The sequence below is a fragment of the Paramormyrops kingsleyae genome, chromosome 12 (assembly GCF_048594095.1).
Source record: "Paramormyrops kingsleyae isolate MSU_618 chromosome 12, PKINGS_0.4, whole genome shotgun sequence".
Taxonomy (NCBI): Eukaryota; Metazoa; Chordata; class Actinopteri; order Osteoglossiformes; family Mormyridae; genus Paramormyrops; species Paramormyrops kingsleyae.
The window spans coordinates 17,658,280-17,676,827 of record NC_132808.1 but is presented as its reverse complement, the minus strand read 5'-3'; the positions used below and the strand labels follow the sequence as shown (position 1 = coordinate 17,676,827).

Genomic DNA, 18,548 nt, shown 5'->3' with positions numbered 1-18,548 from the left:
TGATTTGTTCTTCTACCCCAAGTTGTCGTCTAAAAGCAATGAGGTCACCACCCATTGTATCTTCTTTAGGGAAAACACACTCCTTTAGCCCCTAGAGGAGCTCTCACCTTCTCTCAGCCCTGGTAAATAATTGTTATGCAGCCTAGTAAGCTTTATAATCTGTCACTGAGCACTGCCTTTACATTGACGCTTTTGCTGTGAGGCTAGTTTGATTGCCAGTCTTGGCCTTGTTAAAAACACAGCATACTGCTGTTTCACAGTGACCTCTCACATGTACCATACATGTGACGGAGCTTGAGTGGTTAACACTTAGCCTGTTACAAGAAAACTTTTTTATTCACGCTTTAAAAAAGAAACTAATAATCAAAAATTTCAATATTCTTTCTCTAACTCAATTTTAATGCACAAATAAGGTAAGATTCAGGAAGAACAATTGTCTGTTCAGCTTATACAAATACAGTTCTCTGGTCTTCAAGAACAATCAGAGCTGAGTCAACATAAAGTTTGCATAAAAAGAGAAAATGTCATGTTGTTCAGAGTCTTTCTCGTAATGATTGGTTAATCAAACACAGCAGCAGGCTGCCCAAATGAGTTAAAATGAGTGCATATTAACATGGGGCAGATATGGGCCACCCATTTTTGTACCTGAGTGTCACCCATATGGGCTTGCAATCTGGGAAGAGGTGGAGTCACAGTGATTAACAATCAATGGTGTCAATTGAACACTGATAGCAAAAAAGAGATAATAAAATGTAACACTATAAAACAACACTCAGTGCACTCCGGAAAGTGTTTAAATGTAACACCAACACTGATTGTCGAGAAACATATAAACACCATGCAGTGTTCATTTAAGACTGGTACATTTGCTATGTATATTTAAGAAGAAAATAAAAACACATCATCCTTTAATTAAACAATGAACTCTATTTTTACATATAACAACCCTCCATTCAGAAAAATGGCAGCATGACTAATAAGGCCTAGCTTATGTTTCCACTATATGAAATCATGGAGAGTAAAACATCAAAAGTGAAAATACTTTTTAACTTTGTGTATTTTAAATATACTTTAAAAAAAATGTTAGCAACTATTTTTGAAAGAAAAGATGTTATTCCAAAAGTTAACTTAAAAAATAATTTTATTTGACAAGAACATATATGAAGTATACACTCACCTAAAGGATTATTAGGAACACCATACTAATACGGTGTTTGACCCCCTTTCGCCTTCAGAACTGCCTTAATTCTATGTGGCATTGATTCAACAAGGTGCTGAAAGCATTCTTTAGAAATGTTGGCCCATATTTATAGGATAGCGTCTTGCAGTTGATGGAGATTTGTGGGATGCACATCCAGGGCACGAAGCTCCCGTTCCACCACATCCCAAAGATGCTCTATTGGGTTGAGATCTGGTGACTGTGGGGGCCATTTTAGTACAGTGAACTCATTGTCATGTTCAAGAAACCAATTTGAAATGATTCGAGCTTTGTGACATGGTGCATTATCCTGCTGGAAGTAGCCATCAGAGGATGGGTACATGGTGGTCATAAAGGGATGGACATGGTCAGAAACAATGCTCAGGTAGGCCGTGGCATTTAAACGATGCCCAATTGGCCCTAAGGGGCCTAAAGTGTGCCAAGAAAACATCCCCCACACCATTACACCACCACCACCAGCCTGCACAGTGGTAACAAGGCATGATGGATCCATGTTCTCATTCTGTTTACGCCAAATTCTGACTCTACAATTTGAATGTCTCAACAGAAATCGAGACTCATCAGACCAGGCAACATTTTTCCAGTCTTCAACTGTCCAATTTTGCTGAGCTCGTGCAAATTGTAGCCTCTTTTTCCTATTTGTAGTGGAGATGAGTGGTACCCGGTGGGGTCTTCTGCTGTTGTAGCCCATCCGCCTCAAGGTTGTGCGTGTTGTGGCTTTACAAATGCTTTGCTGCATACCTCGGTTGTAACGAGTGGTTATTTCAGTCAAAGTTGCTCTTCTATCAGCTTGAATCAGTCGGCCCATTCTCCTCTGACCTCTAGCATCAACAAGGCATTTTCGCCCACAGGACTGCCGCATACTGGATGTTTTTCCCTTTGCACACCATTCTTTGTAAACCCTAGAAATGGTTGTGCATGAAAATCCCAGTAACTGAGCAGATTGTGAAATACTCAGACCGGCCCGTCTGGCACCAACAACCATGCCACGCTCAAAATTGCTTAAATCACCTTTCTTTCCCATTCTGACATACAGTTTGGAGTTCAGGAGATTGTCTTGACCAGGACCACACCCCTAAATGCACTGAAGCGACTGCCATGTGATTGGTTGATTAGATAATTGCATTAATGAGAAATTGAACAGGTGTTCCTAATAATCCTTTAGGTGAGTGTATATATCACTGTTAAAAAGCAACAGCTGGCGATTACAGCACAGTAAGTGTAGATAGATAGATAGATCAAAATTACAAACTCCACACCCAAGCCAGCATATGTTTTTGATTAAGGGGGCAAAATTGAAACTTATAGTGGTCTACTCATTTTAATAAAGAAGATGACAGCTCTTTCAAAATGAAACACTCTCTTTAACAGCTACTACTGTCTCTTTAATACTAGCAGTAGCACTGAAAATGAAACAGTTTACATGACACGGTTACACGCAACACATGCATTCCACTGTGAATATTAAGCAATCATGACATTTCCATTTAGCATAAATACACAAATACAAATATCAATTTACACCATTTAAAGATAAGCATGGTGAGGTAGAAAGAATGCTGACCGCTGACCAACCCCACAGCGTCACATTATGTCAGCCAATTGTCGACAGCGGGTGAGATCACTGCTCATACGTCGTCGCATTTCTGAAACTACGTCAATTACGACTGAAGTATATGGCTACATCGCTACTGCTCTCCAAACCCCACAACGCCTTTAGCGAGTTGACCTTTCTGCACTGGAAAAATTGAAGCGTGCTGGAATTGCCCTATAACGAGTGTCTCTTTGTAGTGCAGGTCGGGTACAACCTTATTCCTCAAGTTGTGGTTGGTATTATAACCGACTGTCAAGACAGCAGGGGTGGGAATCGACAGTGACCAGTCGAATCGATATTATATCAATACATGTTTGCCAATTTCATATTCATTTAAACAGATTTTGCGGAAGAGCATTTCAGGTCTATATATTTAAAGACAAGGACTGTAACGGTACACATATTCGTCGTGCCTGTCAGTTTTCAGTTTTTAGTTGGAAACGTGCAATGAGATGAATTACTATATTTCCCTACACCAGGGAAACCAGTGAAAAGTAGATGTTCATCATGGAAAACATTATGCTAATTGTGACCTCGAGCTGGTTACAGCTAGTGCTCGAGAGTTCAAAGAGCCTCCCACGTCACTTAAGTCAGTAGTTTGGAAACATTTTGGCTTCTCAATAAACTATGCCAAAACCAGTAAGAGAGAGAATAGTTGATTAGACTAAGAATGTCTGTCGGCTCTGTTATACCAAACTCGGATATTTTTTTGGAAATGCATCCAATATGCTAATTTATTTAAAAAAAACATCGTCCAAGTGTGCACTTTTGCCAGGAAATTCAGACTGGGCTAAAAAAAAAAAAAAGAAAAGAACTAATACTAAGTTTACACTACCTCATTTTAGTTCTGATTTTCTGCTTGCCAAAAGATTTTGACGATGGCCAACTAAAGCCCCAGATCGGAGGCGAATTAGTACTCGATTGTTTTTAGTTCAAAGACGCGACCAGACAGCGTCGCTCGTACCCATCAGATATATAGCAGGCTAAATCTGAACCTGTCAGCATTCTGTAGTGTGAAAAGTGTTGCGACTAGTAATGAGCGCGACGACAAGCAGCAGCCAATGAAAGCGCAAGGCATGGGGTGAGGCGATACCCAAGAGAGGAGTTCAAAAAGGTGTAAATATGCTGTGTTACCTCGGAGGTAATGAAAGTTTCAATGAAAGTTTATATTTCACAAACTTGCAGTTATTTGTGGCTTTAAATTGATATGCTACAGTCTTTGCACATGCGTATTCATTCATGATAGCACTGCACCAAACTCGTGCATGTCAGTCTCTTAAAATCAGGTACAACTTGGCAAATATATTAGCAGTTCCAAATGTGAACATAATTTCAGTGACCCACGTTTAAATTAATCTCCAATGTGCAATGTCTGGCTTTCCAAATGTTGTCTGTGCTATTGACTGTGCACAAATTGTAATGAAAGTACCATCATAGAACAAAGCTCCTTTGGTGAACAGAAAATAGTTATATTCCATCAACGTGCAAGTCATCTGTGACACTGACATTTTAAGAAACGGCAGTGTATGGTGCTTTTACACACACACACACACACACACACACACACACACACACACAGGCCACTTTATTAGGTATACTGTTCAACTGCTTCATTCAAGCAAATATCTAAATCAGTCAATCATATGTCAGCAGCACGGTGTATAAAATCATGCAAATACAGGTCAGGAGTTTCACTTAGTGTTAACATCAAACACCAGAATGGGGAAGAAAGGTCATTTAAGTTACTTTGAACATTGCATGGTTGTTGGTGCCAGATGGGCTGGTGTGAGTATTTCAGAAATGACTGATCTACTGGGATTTTCATGCACAAGCATCTCTAGGGTTTACAGAGAATGGCCCAAAAAAGGAAAAATATCCAGCGAGAGCAGCTTCTGTAGGCGATAATGCCATGTTGATGGCAGAGGTCAGAGAAGTATGGCCAAACTGGTTCAAGTTGATAGAAAGGCAAGGGTAACTCAACCACGTGTTACAACCAAGGCACGCAGTAGAGCATCTCTGAATGCACGACACATCAAGTTTTGAAGCTAATGGGCACACTGGGTGCCACTCCTGTCAGCTAAGAACAGGAAACAGAGAGGGCCCTATGATTTCTTAGATGTGGAAAATGCAGACGGAATCATGGAATCAAAGCATGGAAACAGTACATATTTACGTATGAACCCAGAATCGCGCAGAATTTGACATTTTAAACCTATAAATGTTTTCACATTTTATAAATGTCCCTATGGTGTAAAATATCCATGCAGTAAGTATAGCCAGTGACTTTTTAATAGGAAGGACCAGATGAATACAAGGATGGTGCCTTACCATAACACTCAATTCCACCACAAAAACTCACAGTACTTCCCAGGTGGTATGGCGGTAAATTAATGCCAAAACTCGCGCGCATAAAAACCAGGCGCGCGTATGCGCTCGCGAGCTGAAAACCCATCCTCTCTACACGCTCGCGTTCGCTGGACCCTATCTACGCGCTCGCGTCTGCACAGCACTCGCTCGGTCGACAGGATGAATTTTGACACTTTGGAGGCGGGAACAGTGCCTAATATCTCCGCTCCTTTGATTGGTTTTTTAAAATATTGACTACGATTGGCTATTTGCTTTGATAGAAGATGAAGATAACTTGTCACTGACCGCGGTTAAGTTAGCCTCATATGGATTTTCATATATTTTTTGTCTGTAAAAGTTATTAATTATTATATTGCATCCACTTAAAGTGCAATGGAGCAACAACTAAGGGGTTAATAGCTCTAAAACAAAATGGGACAGCCATGTCCTATGGAGTGTGCTTTCATCAGTGGACTCTGGGGGATAATGCACACCCCTTGGATTTTCAAGATCACTTTAAATGTGACGAAACACGTAATCAAACAATTCAACTGCGGTACATTTGCTGTGTCTCACGGTGCACTGCCTAAATCACACTTTACAACTTATTTATGGATTAATTTGTGTTATCAATTAACTGTCAATATGTATGAAATGGAGCAATGGCATGTAATATGCATACAATGTGTTAATAACTGTCAGAGGGAAAGTTATTCTGAAAATCCAGTGGGGTGTGCATTGTTCCCTGTAGTCCACTGATCAAAGCACACTCCACTAGATGTGCCTGTCTTGTCTAGTTTTAAAGTTACTAACCCATTCATGTATTGTCCCATTGCACATTATACGGATACATTCGAACATTAAGCCCAAAATGCTAAACCACCATGTCACTGACAGCTGAAAGAACATATAATATTAGCTATTAATTAACACGATTTTGCAAAAATCACGAAATGGTTTGAAGCACAAAATAATCGGTGTGCATCTATGTACTGGATATCACGATTCTGCCATTAAAAACGCCCCACCTTACTTCCGTTAAAAGTTATTAAAGCCATAAAACTGAATATCGAATATGAGGCTAACTTAACGGCGGTCAGTGACAAGTTGTCTTCATGTTCTACCAAAGCAAATAGCCAATCGTAGTCAGTATTTTTAAAAACCAATCGAAGCGGAGATTAAAAATAAAAAAAAAAGCGCCTACAAAGTTTCAAAATTCATCCTGTCGAGCGAGCGAGTGCAGTGCAGACGCGAGCGCATAGATAGGGTCCAGCGAACGCGAGCGCGTAGAGAGGATGGGTTTTCAGCTCGCGAGCGCACACGCGCGCGTGGTTTGACTTTTGGCACTAGTAACGCCGAGTGAGCGAGTGTTGTCCAAATGCGAGCGCGTAGAGAGGATGGGTTTTCTGCTCGCTAGCGCATACGCGCGTGTGGTTTTTATGCGCGCGAGCTTTGGCACTAATTTAACGCCATACAGGTGGCTTAAATATTTACAGGAACACTTGTGTGTATCTACTTTTATACAGAAACCAGAGATACACAAATCAATACAGTGTACTCAACCAATGCCTTTATATAACCCCACAGCAACTCGAACCACAAATATCAATAAAGTGAAAATGATGCCAGACTTGGTATATATGCTTAAATTTAAGCAAATAACCTTAACAGGGTTGCAAACTCATCAAGGATGAAAAAGGGGACAAGGAAAATGATCGGATTTTAATTGGTTGTATTTTTTGACCCCACTAGACCATGCTCTCTGTTCAAAAAGCAAAAGCTCTAAGTCATGCCAACTAAGAGCACCCACTGGGGTCAGAAAATACTACAGATGGTTCATAGGACATTGTTTTAATTATTATCAGCAAATGGGCATTCAGCTACCTCTGAGGCAGAAGCAAAAAAATAGCACCGGCTCCACTACACCATTGACAACGTGTAGTGTTTTTACAAGAGTAACTTAGTATTAATACATTTCCTACGCAATACATTTCCATTCACAAGCAGACGTTCAGCATGGACAGCATTATGCTAACTGTGGCTTTGAGTTGGTTATAGCTAGTGCTAGAGAGCTCAAACAGCCTTCCACATCACTTAAAGCAGTAGTTTGGTGTAACTTATACTTAAAGATTAAGTTTACATCACTGACAAGCTCTTAGTAAGTTAGACAAACCGTGACACTTTCCCCCATTCCAAAGTTCCATCATCATGCATTGAGGTAAAAGTTAAATCACTTTGCATTCACTATAATGTAGTGGGTGGTGGTTATGAAGATTAAAAACCAAAATATGACCACACATATCAGACTTATTCCTCCTATCAGGCTGAAAAATCGCCAGAGTGATGTAAGTGGCTTTTGTCATGATTTCACACAAACCCATATTGTCCCATATTGTAATGAAATCACCATAATAGAACAAAGCTGCTTTGGTGAACAGAAAATAGTTATATTCAATCAATGTGCAAGTCATCTGTGACGTTTTAAGAAAGGGCAATTTGGGATGTTTTTACGCACACACACACACACTCAGGCCACTTTATTAGGTACACTTGTTCAACTGCTCATTCAAGCAAATATCTAAATCAGATGCAGATCTCACAGTCGCCCATTGGAACCACAGGGTATCTAGCAGGTCATGTTCATCTTGATCCAGGCAAATATGAAATGCGTAGTACACAGCAGGCACGCCACTGTAATGACATAAATTAGCCTGGGCCAGTTAGGCTTTATAGGCTACCTAGCTGGGAACATGGCAATCTAAGCCAGGCTAATTTCTTTGTTTCCTTACAATGGCATACCTGTATAAATGTGTGCTACAGTATAATTTGTACATACGTTATTTTGTATTTTCAGAATGTCCTAGCTATAAACTGTGCAGCATGTACTGCCGCAAGCACTCTCCTCTAACGAAGCTGCAAATAAGTAGTTAACTTAAGCTACTGTTACTTCGGCATTAGTTTGGGCGACACAAACGAACCGTGCACAAGGTACACAATAAGTACGAAATCCGCAAACGCACTGAGAAAGCGCAGCAGTGCGTGAGATCGCTAATCCATTGCTCCGCCCACTGCCCCGTTCCAATTGTTAACTTGAAAATGAAAATGCAAAGTAGGAAATGAAAAGTCAAATTGGAAAATGAAAAGTGAAAAACGTTTTCTAATTTAATTTTTCACGAATGACTCCATACATGAGTGGAAAATTTAAATGCAAATGGTGTCATTTCATTTTATTTTTAATTTTGGCAGTATCTTTGTCCATAGACTGCCAAATCTAAACAGCAAAGTGGAGATTGTGTTTTTATTTTATCGTTATCACTTTCGTTTTCTTTTTGGCAGGAAATACCTCCCGTAGCTCTCTACAGAGCAAAAGCTGCAATGGCCCATTTCAACTTTAAATCATAAATGAAAAAAAAACATTTGACAGGATATATACCTTATGTGATTTTAAAGTGGGTTCCTTTGACCTTAGGACCAAGGGGACATGACATAAAAAGGGCTCGTCTCCTCAAAAAGAGATCTCTATCTTCTCCCCAAACGTATTTTATTTGAAAACCGTACTAATTCGTTGTTCACATTTTATCCAACAGATTGACATTAACAACTTGCAGAGAATGATAAGAAGATGGAGTAGAAGAAAATTGGATACTGTTTTGTACACTATATGGACAAAAGTACTGGGACACCTGGGCATTACACCTACCGGAACTTTTATGGCATCCCATTCTAAATCCATAGGCAGTAATATGGAGTTGGTCCCCCTTTGCAGCTATAACACCTCCCACTCTTCTGGGAAGGCCTTCCACAAGATTCTGGAGCGTGACTTTGGGAATCTTTGCCCATTCGTCCAGAAGACCATTTGTGAGGTCATGCAATGTCGGACATGAAGGCCTGGTTCACAATCTCTGTTCTAGTTCATTCTGAATGTGTTCAGTGGGGTTGAAGTCAGGGCTCTGTATGGGCCAGTCAAGTTCTTCCACACCAAACTCACCCAACCTTCCTCAAACTATTCCCACAAAGTTGGAAGCGTAGAAATGCCCAAAATGTCTTGGTATGCTGAAGCATTAAGAGTTCCCTTCACTCAAACTAAGGGGCCTAACCCAGCCCCTGAAAAACAACCCCATACCATTATCCCTCCTCCACCAAACTTAGTTGGCACAGTGCAGTCAGGCAGGTAGTCTTCACCTGGCATCCACCAAATCCAGACTCGTCCATCAGACTGCCAGACAGAGAAGCGTGATTCGTTACTCCACAGAACTCATTTCCAGTGCTCCAGAGCCCAGTGGTGGTGTGCTTTACACCACTCCATCATTGCTCCGGGTGTTGTGAGGCTTGCATGCATGCAGCTGCTTGACCATGGAAGCCCATTCCATGAAGCTCCCAGTGCACAGTTTAGTGCTGGGGTTAATGCCATAAGAAGTTTGCAGTTGAGTCAACAGAGAGTTGGTGACTTTTACACACTATACACCCCGCAATGCCACCCTATTATTTTACACGGTCTGCCACTTTGCGGCTGTGTTTCTGTTGTTCCTAAATGCTTTCACTTTGCAGTAACACCACTTACAGTTGACCTATCTATCTAGCAGGGAGGAACTGATTTACCGCAAAGGTGGCATCCTATGACAGCACCACACTTAAAGGCACTGAGCTCTTCAGAATGACCCATTCTCTCACAAATGTTTGTAAACCTGACTGCATGGCTAGGTACTTGATTTTATACACCTGTGGCAATGAATGAAACACTTGAATTCAACAATTAAAAGGTGTGCCCCAACATTTTTGTCCATATAGTGTGTATATTGCAATCCAGTCACTGCCTGATTTGTGGCTGCTAATGGTGGGCGGATCGATACAAATAAATACTTTATTACTACTGCAGATTATTTACAGCAGCGATACCAGCTCCAGTTCTGTCGATACTTTTTGTTTTTTGTGTGCTTTTGCCTTTGCCAGTTGCGCTATGAAAAGGAAATCTTTCTGGGAATATAGCCTACATGCTCTCACCTACATATAGTATTCTTCCACCTACATCAGGTAGGACCACGCAGACGGAAGTAGTCCCGGCACTTAAAACCTCACTGTGTTTGTCAGTGTGTGCAGTACCAGTATGGTGAGTAAGAGAGAAAACTACACTATCAAATAGATTCAAACATGGTGACCTGCAATGTTTATGACAAAAAAGTAGGCCTACCGTATGCTGGTAATACCACCGTATGCTGGTAATACCACTAACATTTTTAATCACTTGTGAAATAGCCAGCCAAAGCAGCATACTAAGCCTGAGCAAAGGAGAGCTGCAGCAGTAATACCAGGTGAGGAGACACAAACCGCGATAAGAGACAGTCTTCTGAGTGACAGCCACTCCCCAGGCAGCCGGCCATGAGCTGTATACATATACTTAATTTATTTTAGTTGTATTTCTGTTGTAGTTTCATTATATTTATTTTGATTGTGCATCTATAGGCATACATGTTATAGTCTGTAAGTGAGTATTTATGATTGTTATGAAGAATATATATGTAAATTATAGGTTGTTAGGTAACCTGTACGTCATGAGTTTTAAGCAGTATGTAAACATACTGAGGCGTGTTCCTGTTAAGTCCTTGAGGTCGTAGGTTTGTCCCACTGTCAAATCGTCACGTACATGAGGACTCTCACAGATGTCATGAGCCCTTTATCCACACGTTCCAGAAGTCTGGATTTTTGGATAATTTCATAGTGTTATGATGTGAAACACGAGCTAACTAAGGGATACCCAGAAGCATAAATGGCAAACTGTTTTTTTTTTTGTTAGTATTTGCTTAATGATGTTTTTGACAAAAACGAGTACTGTAAATGGATTATTTAGCAATTATCTCTCATCCACTCTGTGATGCAAGAGCCTGGAACACGTTCACATGAGGCGGTCGGTCCCTTAAGTGCCTTGGGCGCGATGAAAGTGCAAATCTTAAAATAGAAAGTCCCAAAACCATGTAAGGTACATGTTTTGGTGTTGCCGAGGTAACGTGATATGTCGCAATTTTGAGCCTCACACTCAATCACGGGGTGATGTCAATTAAGCCTGTGAGGTTTCAGGAGTTTCTTTGTGATTGGGCCAGAGTATCCATATCGTCCACCACGAGCGGCCAGATGTGCACTTGTCAAACAATAACGTGCATGCGGGCACCAGAATGCACCGTGAACTGTTGCAGCATGTGCGGTAAAAATCAGACAGCGCCGTAAACAGTTACACATTGTCACACACGAGGATCGGACGGAGCTGGGCGTGACAGAAGCTGGGTGTGACACACATGATACATGATGCATGTGTGAAACCTGGTGCCCATATGGCCGTAGGTCGGGCAATGTGAGACCCTCCCATGCTAGCATATTTAGCTCTGCGCGAACCGTTCTGTTGAACATTTCGTTTTCGGTCATTCACCTACCGTTTTATCGAATAACCGATGTTCGAGCACAAACAAATTATTTTTACCGTGTTTAGTTTGTTTTTGTTTTTGTAGGGATACCAAACACCTTTTTCCTATTAGTTTACCTTTGACAGGTTACCCTGACCTCCCAGCAGTATCTTGCAGGCACATATCTAGCAAATTTGTCATGCACTTGTTATAGCACAGCACGCATGCGCCTCACTATGTGTTTTTCCTATTAACTTGCTAACAACTGAACACTAGCAGGAAATTTTAATATAAATGAAATGTTTTTTTGCCCATTTGCACAAGTACATATATATACCACGGGCCCACATATACTGTGTATATGTACTTATATATACCACGGGCACACATATACTGTGTATATGTACATATATATACCACGGGCACACATATACTGTGTATATGTACTTATATATACCACGGGCACACATATACTGTGTATACGTACATATATATACCACGGGCACACATATACTGTGTATACGTACATATATATACCACGGGCACACATATATTGTGTATACGTACATATATATACCACGGGCACACATATACTGTGTATACGCACATATATATACCACGGGCACACATATACTGTGTATACGCACATATATATACCACGGGCACACATATACTGTGTATATGTACATATATATACCACGGGCACACATATACTGTGTATATGTACATATTCACCCCGTGGCCAGGGATGCTGCTAAAGGTTTTGGGCCTCAACCCATATCAATCGGATTATGTTCCAAATGTTTTAGGGCCACAGTCACTCAGGGGCCCTTGGAATCGTCCTGACTTTCCCCTACTTTACGACGCCCATGACCACGGCTTTGATAAACACTATTTTCTTATTGGTCCAGAGGTGTCATGTGGGTGTTGACTATTTTCGTGTAACCGCACAGGTAGTTCTAGCAGTCTAATATTAATACGTTTTATTGTTTCATTAAATGTGTGCATATAAAAAACTGTGTGTTTTTGCTCACAAATAAGCAGTCATTCGTATCAGGATAATTTTCCATGGTTTTCAGAACCCAAGCACCTGTCTGTTGACAGTTTTATGGTAACGTAACGGAATCGCCACTTCCAGTGAGTAGCCTGACCAGATACTCTGTCGTTATAGGGACTATATTTTTAAGAGCACTTAGGAACACTATTAAATGCTAACTGAAATAATTTTCTTCTGAAGAATTAACAATGACAAGTTTATTTCATTATTATTTTCTTGTTCGTTAACCATGCTATATGCCGTATAAACCACAGGTTATATGAAAATAATCAAATCCAACTTGGTTAGCAGCGCCACCACCCCCCTCCCCCCATTTCATTACACCAAATTGTCATTAATTATTTTCATAGAACTGCATAGCTCATCATGGTTTATCCCTTTCACACACACACACACACACACACACACACACACACGTCAGGTATACCTATCCTTATGGGGACTGCTCATTCACTTCTATGGGAAAAATGCTAACGCTAACTATGACAACCTTAACCCCCACCCAGCCCTAACCATAAGTAACCAAACAAAATACAAGAGTTTTTGCATTTTTAATTTTTTCATAGCAGTCACCGATTTTTATAAAACACAGTTTTCCCTTATGGGGACAAGGTTTGCTGTTTTCACAGCAAGTGCAGGAAAAAAAATGGATATTTATCACGTCATGGGGAAATTGTGTCCCCATAAGGATAGGTATACCTGCACACACACACACACACACAAAATTGAGAATGAAGCTTGGGGTTTAAGAACAGAATCACCCATTTATCCAGCAGCCCTGGATAGATGAAAGTTAAGGGCTTTGCTCAAAGACCTTGCTCAAGGATCCAATGGAGATGTGACTATTGTGGCAAGGATGGGATTTCAAACTGGCAACCTTTTAATCACAGGCACCGAGGCCTAAGGCCTACCCAATGAGCCACATGATGAAATTAACAATGAAATATTTGATTGAGATAACAAAGAAACAGACATTAATTCATCCATCCATCATATACTTCCAGGGTGGTTTTCATTGGAGTTTTCCCACGCACTGAGAATTATATCTCTGGATGGAAAGATGATTTCTGAATCACATCAGGATTGTGTAATAATATGTATAGGCTAAAAATCCCTCCATGAATCACTGTTAACCACAGCAACATGTATTATTTTGTGAGATATTCTCATTGCATTTCACTTATCAAATTTCAGTATGTTAACATTTGTCATTGTGTTTGTTTCCTTTTTACCATAATTCTGGCACAAGCAAATATTCCTTTAAAATATTTTTTATTTTTAAAATACATTTCGTATAAAACACATGTAAATTAACTATAAAACTGTACAAAGCAAAAATGTCCTATCCTATACAAAACATTGACCACTGTTACCTTACAACATCATGTTACTCTGTTCCTTCCGCTGCTGTTTCTCTGTATTCCTTAGACAGACACACCTATACCTGCCCATAACCACCAACCCGTGTCTGCTGGGGAAGGCTCCATCTTTCACAGGGCAGTCAGGTCACAGCTGTCTACCGTCACTTCAACCTTCTCCTCCTGCCAGATTGCGCTACCTGAAAACTGCTTCAAGTCCACCAAAAGTCCACCACCAACCCCCGAGCCAGCACCACCTCCTTCACGCTCCTCTTCCTCGTTCTCTCCCTCCTCCATGTTCTCCTTCAGCTTTGCCTTTTCTCTCAGGTCGACCCCTTCCATGCTGGAATAGTCATCCGAGTCGTCCTCTTCTTCTGCCTTTTTGTCCAGGCTCGTCTCGTCATGCTCTTGACCCTGCTCAATGTCAGGAACCTCCACTCTGTCCTCCTGATGCTCCTCTCTCTGTTCCTCTACATCTTCTCCCTCTGCCTCTTCTCTTTTGCGGGGCCAAATCCGGATCCCCAGCGAGCTTTCGAGGGCCTGTACGCCGTTCTGCAGGCGTTGTCGAGCCCCATCCTCACCATAGATGAGCTCATGTACCGTGTACTTGTCATCTGTTTCCCGGTTCAGCTTCTTATACAGGTATATCAGTGCCACGATGAGGATGGCCAGCAGGAAAATCAGGAGTATCACAGTGGTTAGAGAGCTTTGTGATTCACTCATTGTGCCTACGGAGGAGAAAGAAAAATGTTACAGCCACGCCTCAGTAGAATGGCACTTCCACATGAATTACTGGATATACTGTCAGCATTTGGTTATTCACTGTGCCAAATACAAATTGCACAAAAACGGCTTGCAGTTAGATTGACTTTCTATCTCTATGGTAGGCGCGTGTGTGTGCACACTGTATTTCAGGATAAATTATCAAAAAAAAATTTTCTTGTGCTTATTGCCTAAAACTCAAAATTAAAACAATATTCAAATAAGTCATCATCAAGAGAGGAGAAAGACATTTATACTCTAAATTGACTGGATTTTATGCCACCTTTTAAAAGTAAAATCCAAAGCATCCTACCTGCTACCGTTTGCAAGCATAGACTAACAGGAAATGGCTGTTCAGCCCAATCAAACAGACTTGAGAAGATTGTTGTATAAGTTTCCCATTTTCTATATATAAGCATCTATATGGCAGAATACATACCACAAATGCATTATAAAGACTGGAATGTATATCATACATTGTTTGCACTTAATACTCTATAGACATATCATATATATCATGTTACACACAGAATAGAAAATCTTTATCGTCAATGTACACATACAATGAACTCTGCGTGCTTTCCCACCAATGCTACATTGTAAAAGATGAATACAAATTTAAAAATAAAAAAGAAAAATATTTAGAGTATCAAGTTAAATGGTGAATCAAAGTGCAGTAGTGCAATCACATGCAACACTAAACTGTCGATTTTTTAAAAAACAAAATATGCATCTTATGTAACGTCACATCTCTCGAATATCAAAGTATGTTTTACACAATCAATTTATAGACATGTATCTTATGCAAAATATACATTGCATGACAAAATTACATTGGCACTGGAACTCAGCGCTTGACAATAACTTTCATTTCACTGGAAATCACCATGTAATATATTAACGTAATCATGGTATTTGTATAAAGAACAGAAAACTCTTACAACAAAGTTTTTTGTTATTAAAAAGGAAAGCTCATTTTACAAATGCTGCTTTAAGGCTCCTAACATCCTCTCTCACAAAAGAGATTGGTGCTCGCTAGTTTAAGGACGGCTGACGGAATTGATTTCCATAGAAAAGAAGGGAGAACATTGAGGATGGGGAGCGGTGGAGGTGCAATTAGACAGGAGGGGGAGAAAAAGACATTGTGAGAGGAAGAGAGCCGAGCTAAGGCAGCATTGGACACAAAACATGAATCACGTTGTGCTGAAAATAGGACTCACACCTGTGGCACTCACCTTCTGCCGCCTCCGAGCCGCACCGACTTTCCGGGTTTGGAAAAGTAGACACAGAACAAATAAGTATTCGCTGAAAATACAGATATGCTGCAATTCGTGCTAACAAGGACAGAGAGGCAAGAAAAAACTAGGGTGGGTGATGAGAGGGAAGGGCGGAGGTGGGGTGGGGTGACTGCAAGGGGGAGGGACTCGAAACAGAAACGCAGGGGGGGGTTAAAATAAGCAAATAAACTTAACAGTAGACTGAACAGAATAAGGAAACTGCAAAAGTGTGAAATGTTCTATATGGCATGTAATCCAGATCGCAGATGGCTTTCAGCGGTACCACATGCTCGAAACTAGCTGTAGTACTAATTTCAGTATTTTAACCGCCGTCTACATGGCTGTGAATTGCTTGTCGATTTCATTTTCCAGTTGTAAGAAAAGTGTGAACGACCAGGGTTTGGGTTGGCGGTGGGGAGTCTTGCTTGTGGCATCGTCTCAGCTCAGGATCCTGGGCTGCAGCCCATGCGCCTTTATTACGACTCGGTGGCTCACAATCACAGTCAAGTTGGACACAATCAGGGGCCTTTCAATGTTTGTGGGTTTGGCTTGTGTATAGCATTGCTCTTTTATTCCTTTTGTATAACAGACGATACCACAAGCGTCCATCTGCATCGTTGTGCGAGGAGATCAAAGCTTGTCAGCTGTCCAAATCGTGGGTCTCCTTGCTGAAGGTGGCAGACGGGATGCTGCTCTGTGTGCGGAAGTGACGCCACCACGGAAACGCGCCCCCCCCCCCCCCGACCGTGGGCCGCATTGCCATGAAGCAGGAGGGCTTCTGTGCATGAAGTTCAGCAAGCATAAAGGCCATGCCGTGCCCCTGCACAGGCGCTCGAGGCATGAGAGAGTCACAGGAAGGGGGCCGGAAGCGAGCGCGGGAGAGAAAATCGAGATTGAGGGGGAGGGTAAAAAAAATTCAAAATTCAGTTTCACACCACATCCTGTTTTCACAGCAAGCGCAGGTCGCATGTAGCTGCAAGGGCACTGAATGCTGCATGCCTCTCAGTGCTGCATTTTACTGCATGTCAGGGGCCATTTTAGGATCTTATCCATAGGGGGGTTCATCCCCCTGAAGAAATACGTGAAACAACCCCCCCACCCCCCAGTTAAGTTTGCTGAGGGGCAAACTTGAAAGAGACAAAAAATTGGAAGTAGAGCCTCCTATATCTCAACTTGCCTCCATTTCAAGTCCTACCAGTGATTCCAGCGCAACTCCTCAGGGTTTTACCATAGTGAAGCTTGTGAATTCAGGTAATGCTGCTCCCAAACCACGCCGGTGACCAGAACACACGTCCACCTGGCAATCTGGTGTGGCACACTCAGCGACGGCACATCATGACACGTAAGCCCAGGTTTACGGAAAAAAAACGTTTTATTCCAGTAAAATCAGTAAGACGTCTGATAAACACACACTTTAATATTTTGCACCCACCATTTTTACGAACGCTGCAAAACATCCCCCTGATTGTGAGCCGCACCCCCCACCCCCCCCCAACCCCCCCACCGTTGAGGTTAGACGTGCACATTAGCACTTCCGCCATTCTTGCACGGCAGGACGCTCCCCCCCCACTGCCTCCGGAGGGACATGTCCTCCGACATGGAGCTGGCTACAGCTATCTCATGGGCTCTGCCTCCGTGTCCCCCCCCCCCAAAAAAACCATAAAAAAAATAATTTGACCTCCAGAGAAACCAAGGAGGGATAAAAAAAAAAACAGCTCAGACAACAGACTTATCTGCTTTGGTCACTGCGAAGCAGCATCTCCCTCCCAAAATACACACAAGGCTATAAACTGAACTGATCTAATTTTAACAGTAAAAAGGTAATAGTGAAAAGATTAACAATACAACATAGAGACATACAGCACCGTGCAAAAGTCTTAGGCAGCCAAAGAAAATCATGTACAAATGATCTTCATGTCGGTGCAAAGCTATGCTATTATGCCTGTCAAAGTGTGTCAGCTTAGTCATTTCAAAACCTCAGCTAAAATCACCCTATTATTTCCAGCAGCCTTACAGTACACCCATGGATTTTTTGTCTCAACTACTAGCACTCATTGACTTTTTTTAAGTTAAATAGCTTTAGACACTGTTTTGAGTGCCTAGGACTTTTGCACAGTACTATATATAGCAAAAGACTAACACAGACAAAATTTAAGCCACCGTAGTAGTAAGACTCAGCATTCACATCTACGAAATCTGTTTCAAACAAAAACCCAGTTTCTTCTCAGTAATAAATTGATATTACGGAATCTGACCCATCGACTCTGAGAAAGTAACAAGACCCAAACTCCCCACAGCTCAACAGCTAGCTTCCCACCACTGCACTGTAAACTTGACTTTGACAGACATACAATATGACCTGAATGAGACGATACACGTACTTAGGACAAAGATACGTGATCATTGAGCCAACGGAACATTCATGCCTACTTAAGCAGCTGTTCATGGTCTATTAAATAAGTGGCTCTTAATGCTACAAACTGTTAGCTAGTAGCGCTACCTGATAAAACAGCCCTTAAACCGTATTTTGCTTTGCCAAAAGA

The 18,548-nt window shown here is 41.4% G+C and overlaps 1 protein-coding gene across 2 annotated transcripts; it reads right to left on the bottom strand.

Annotated features, from left to right (window-relative positions):
• Window positions 1-13,863: 13,863 nt before the first annotated feature.
• Window positions 13,864-16,129, bottom strand: LOC111842604 (uncharacterized). Of its 2 annotated transcripts, none has more exons than XM_023809349.2 (2): window positions 15,951-16,129; window positions 13,864-14,694 (listed from the first exon to the last, which is right to left on the bottom strand). In XM_023809349.2, the coding sequence occupies exon 2, from the start codon at window positions 14,687-14,689 to the stop codon at window positions 14,099-14,101; it is 591 nt and encodes a 196-aa protein (XP_023665117.1). In that variant the 5' UTR covers window positions 14,690-14,694; window positions 15,951-16,129; the 3' UTR covers window positions 13,864-14,098. The 2 variants fall into 2 exon arrangements, with proteins under 2 accessions (XP_023665117.1, XP_023665116.1); XM_023809348.2 differs by having other exon boundaries at window positions 15,964-16,125.
• Window positions 16,130-18,548: the final 2,419 nt, after the last annotated feature.

Coding starts and splice junctions, on each gene's coding strand:
- LOC111842604 (XM_023809349.2), bottom strand. CDS start 14,689: ATGAGTGAATCACAAAGCTCTCTAACCACTGTGATACTCCTGATTTTC.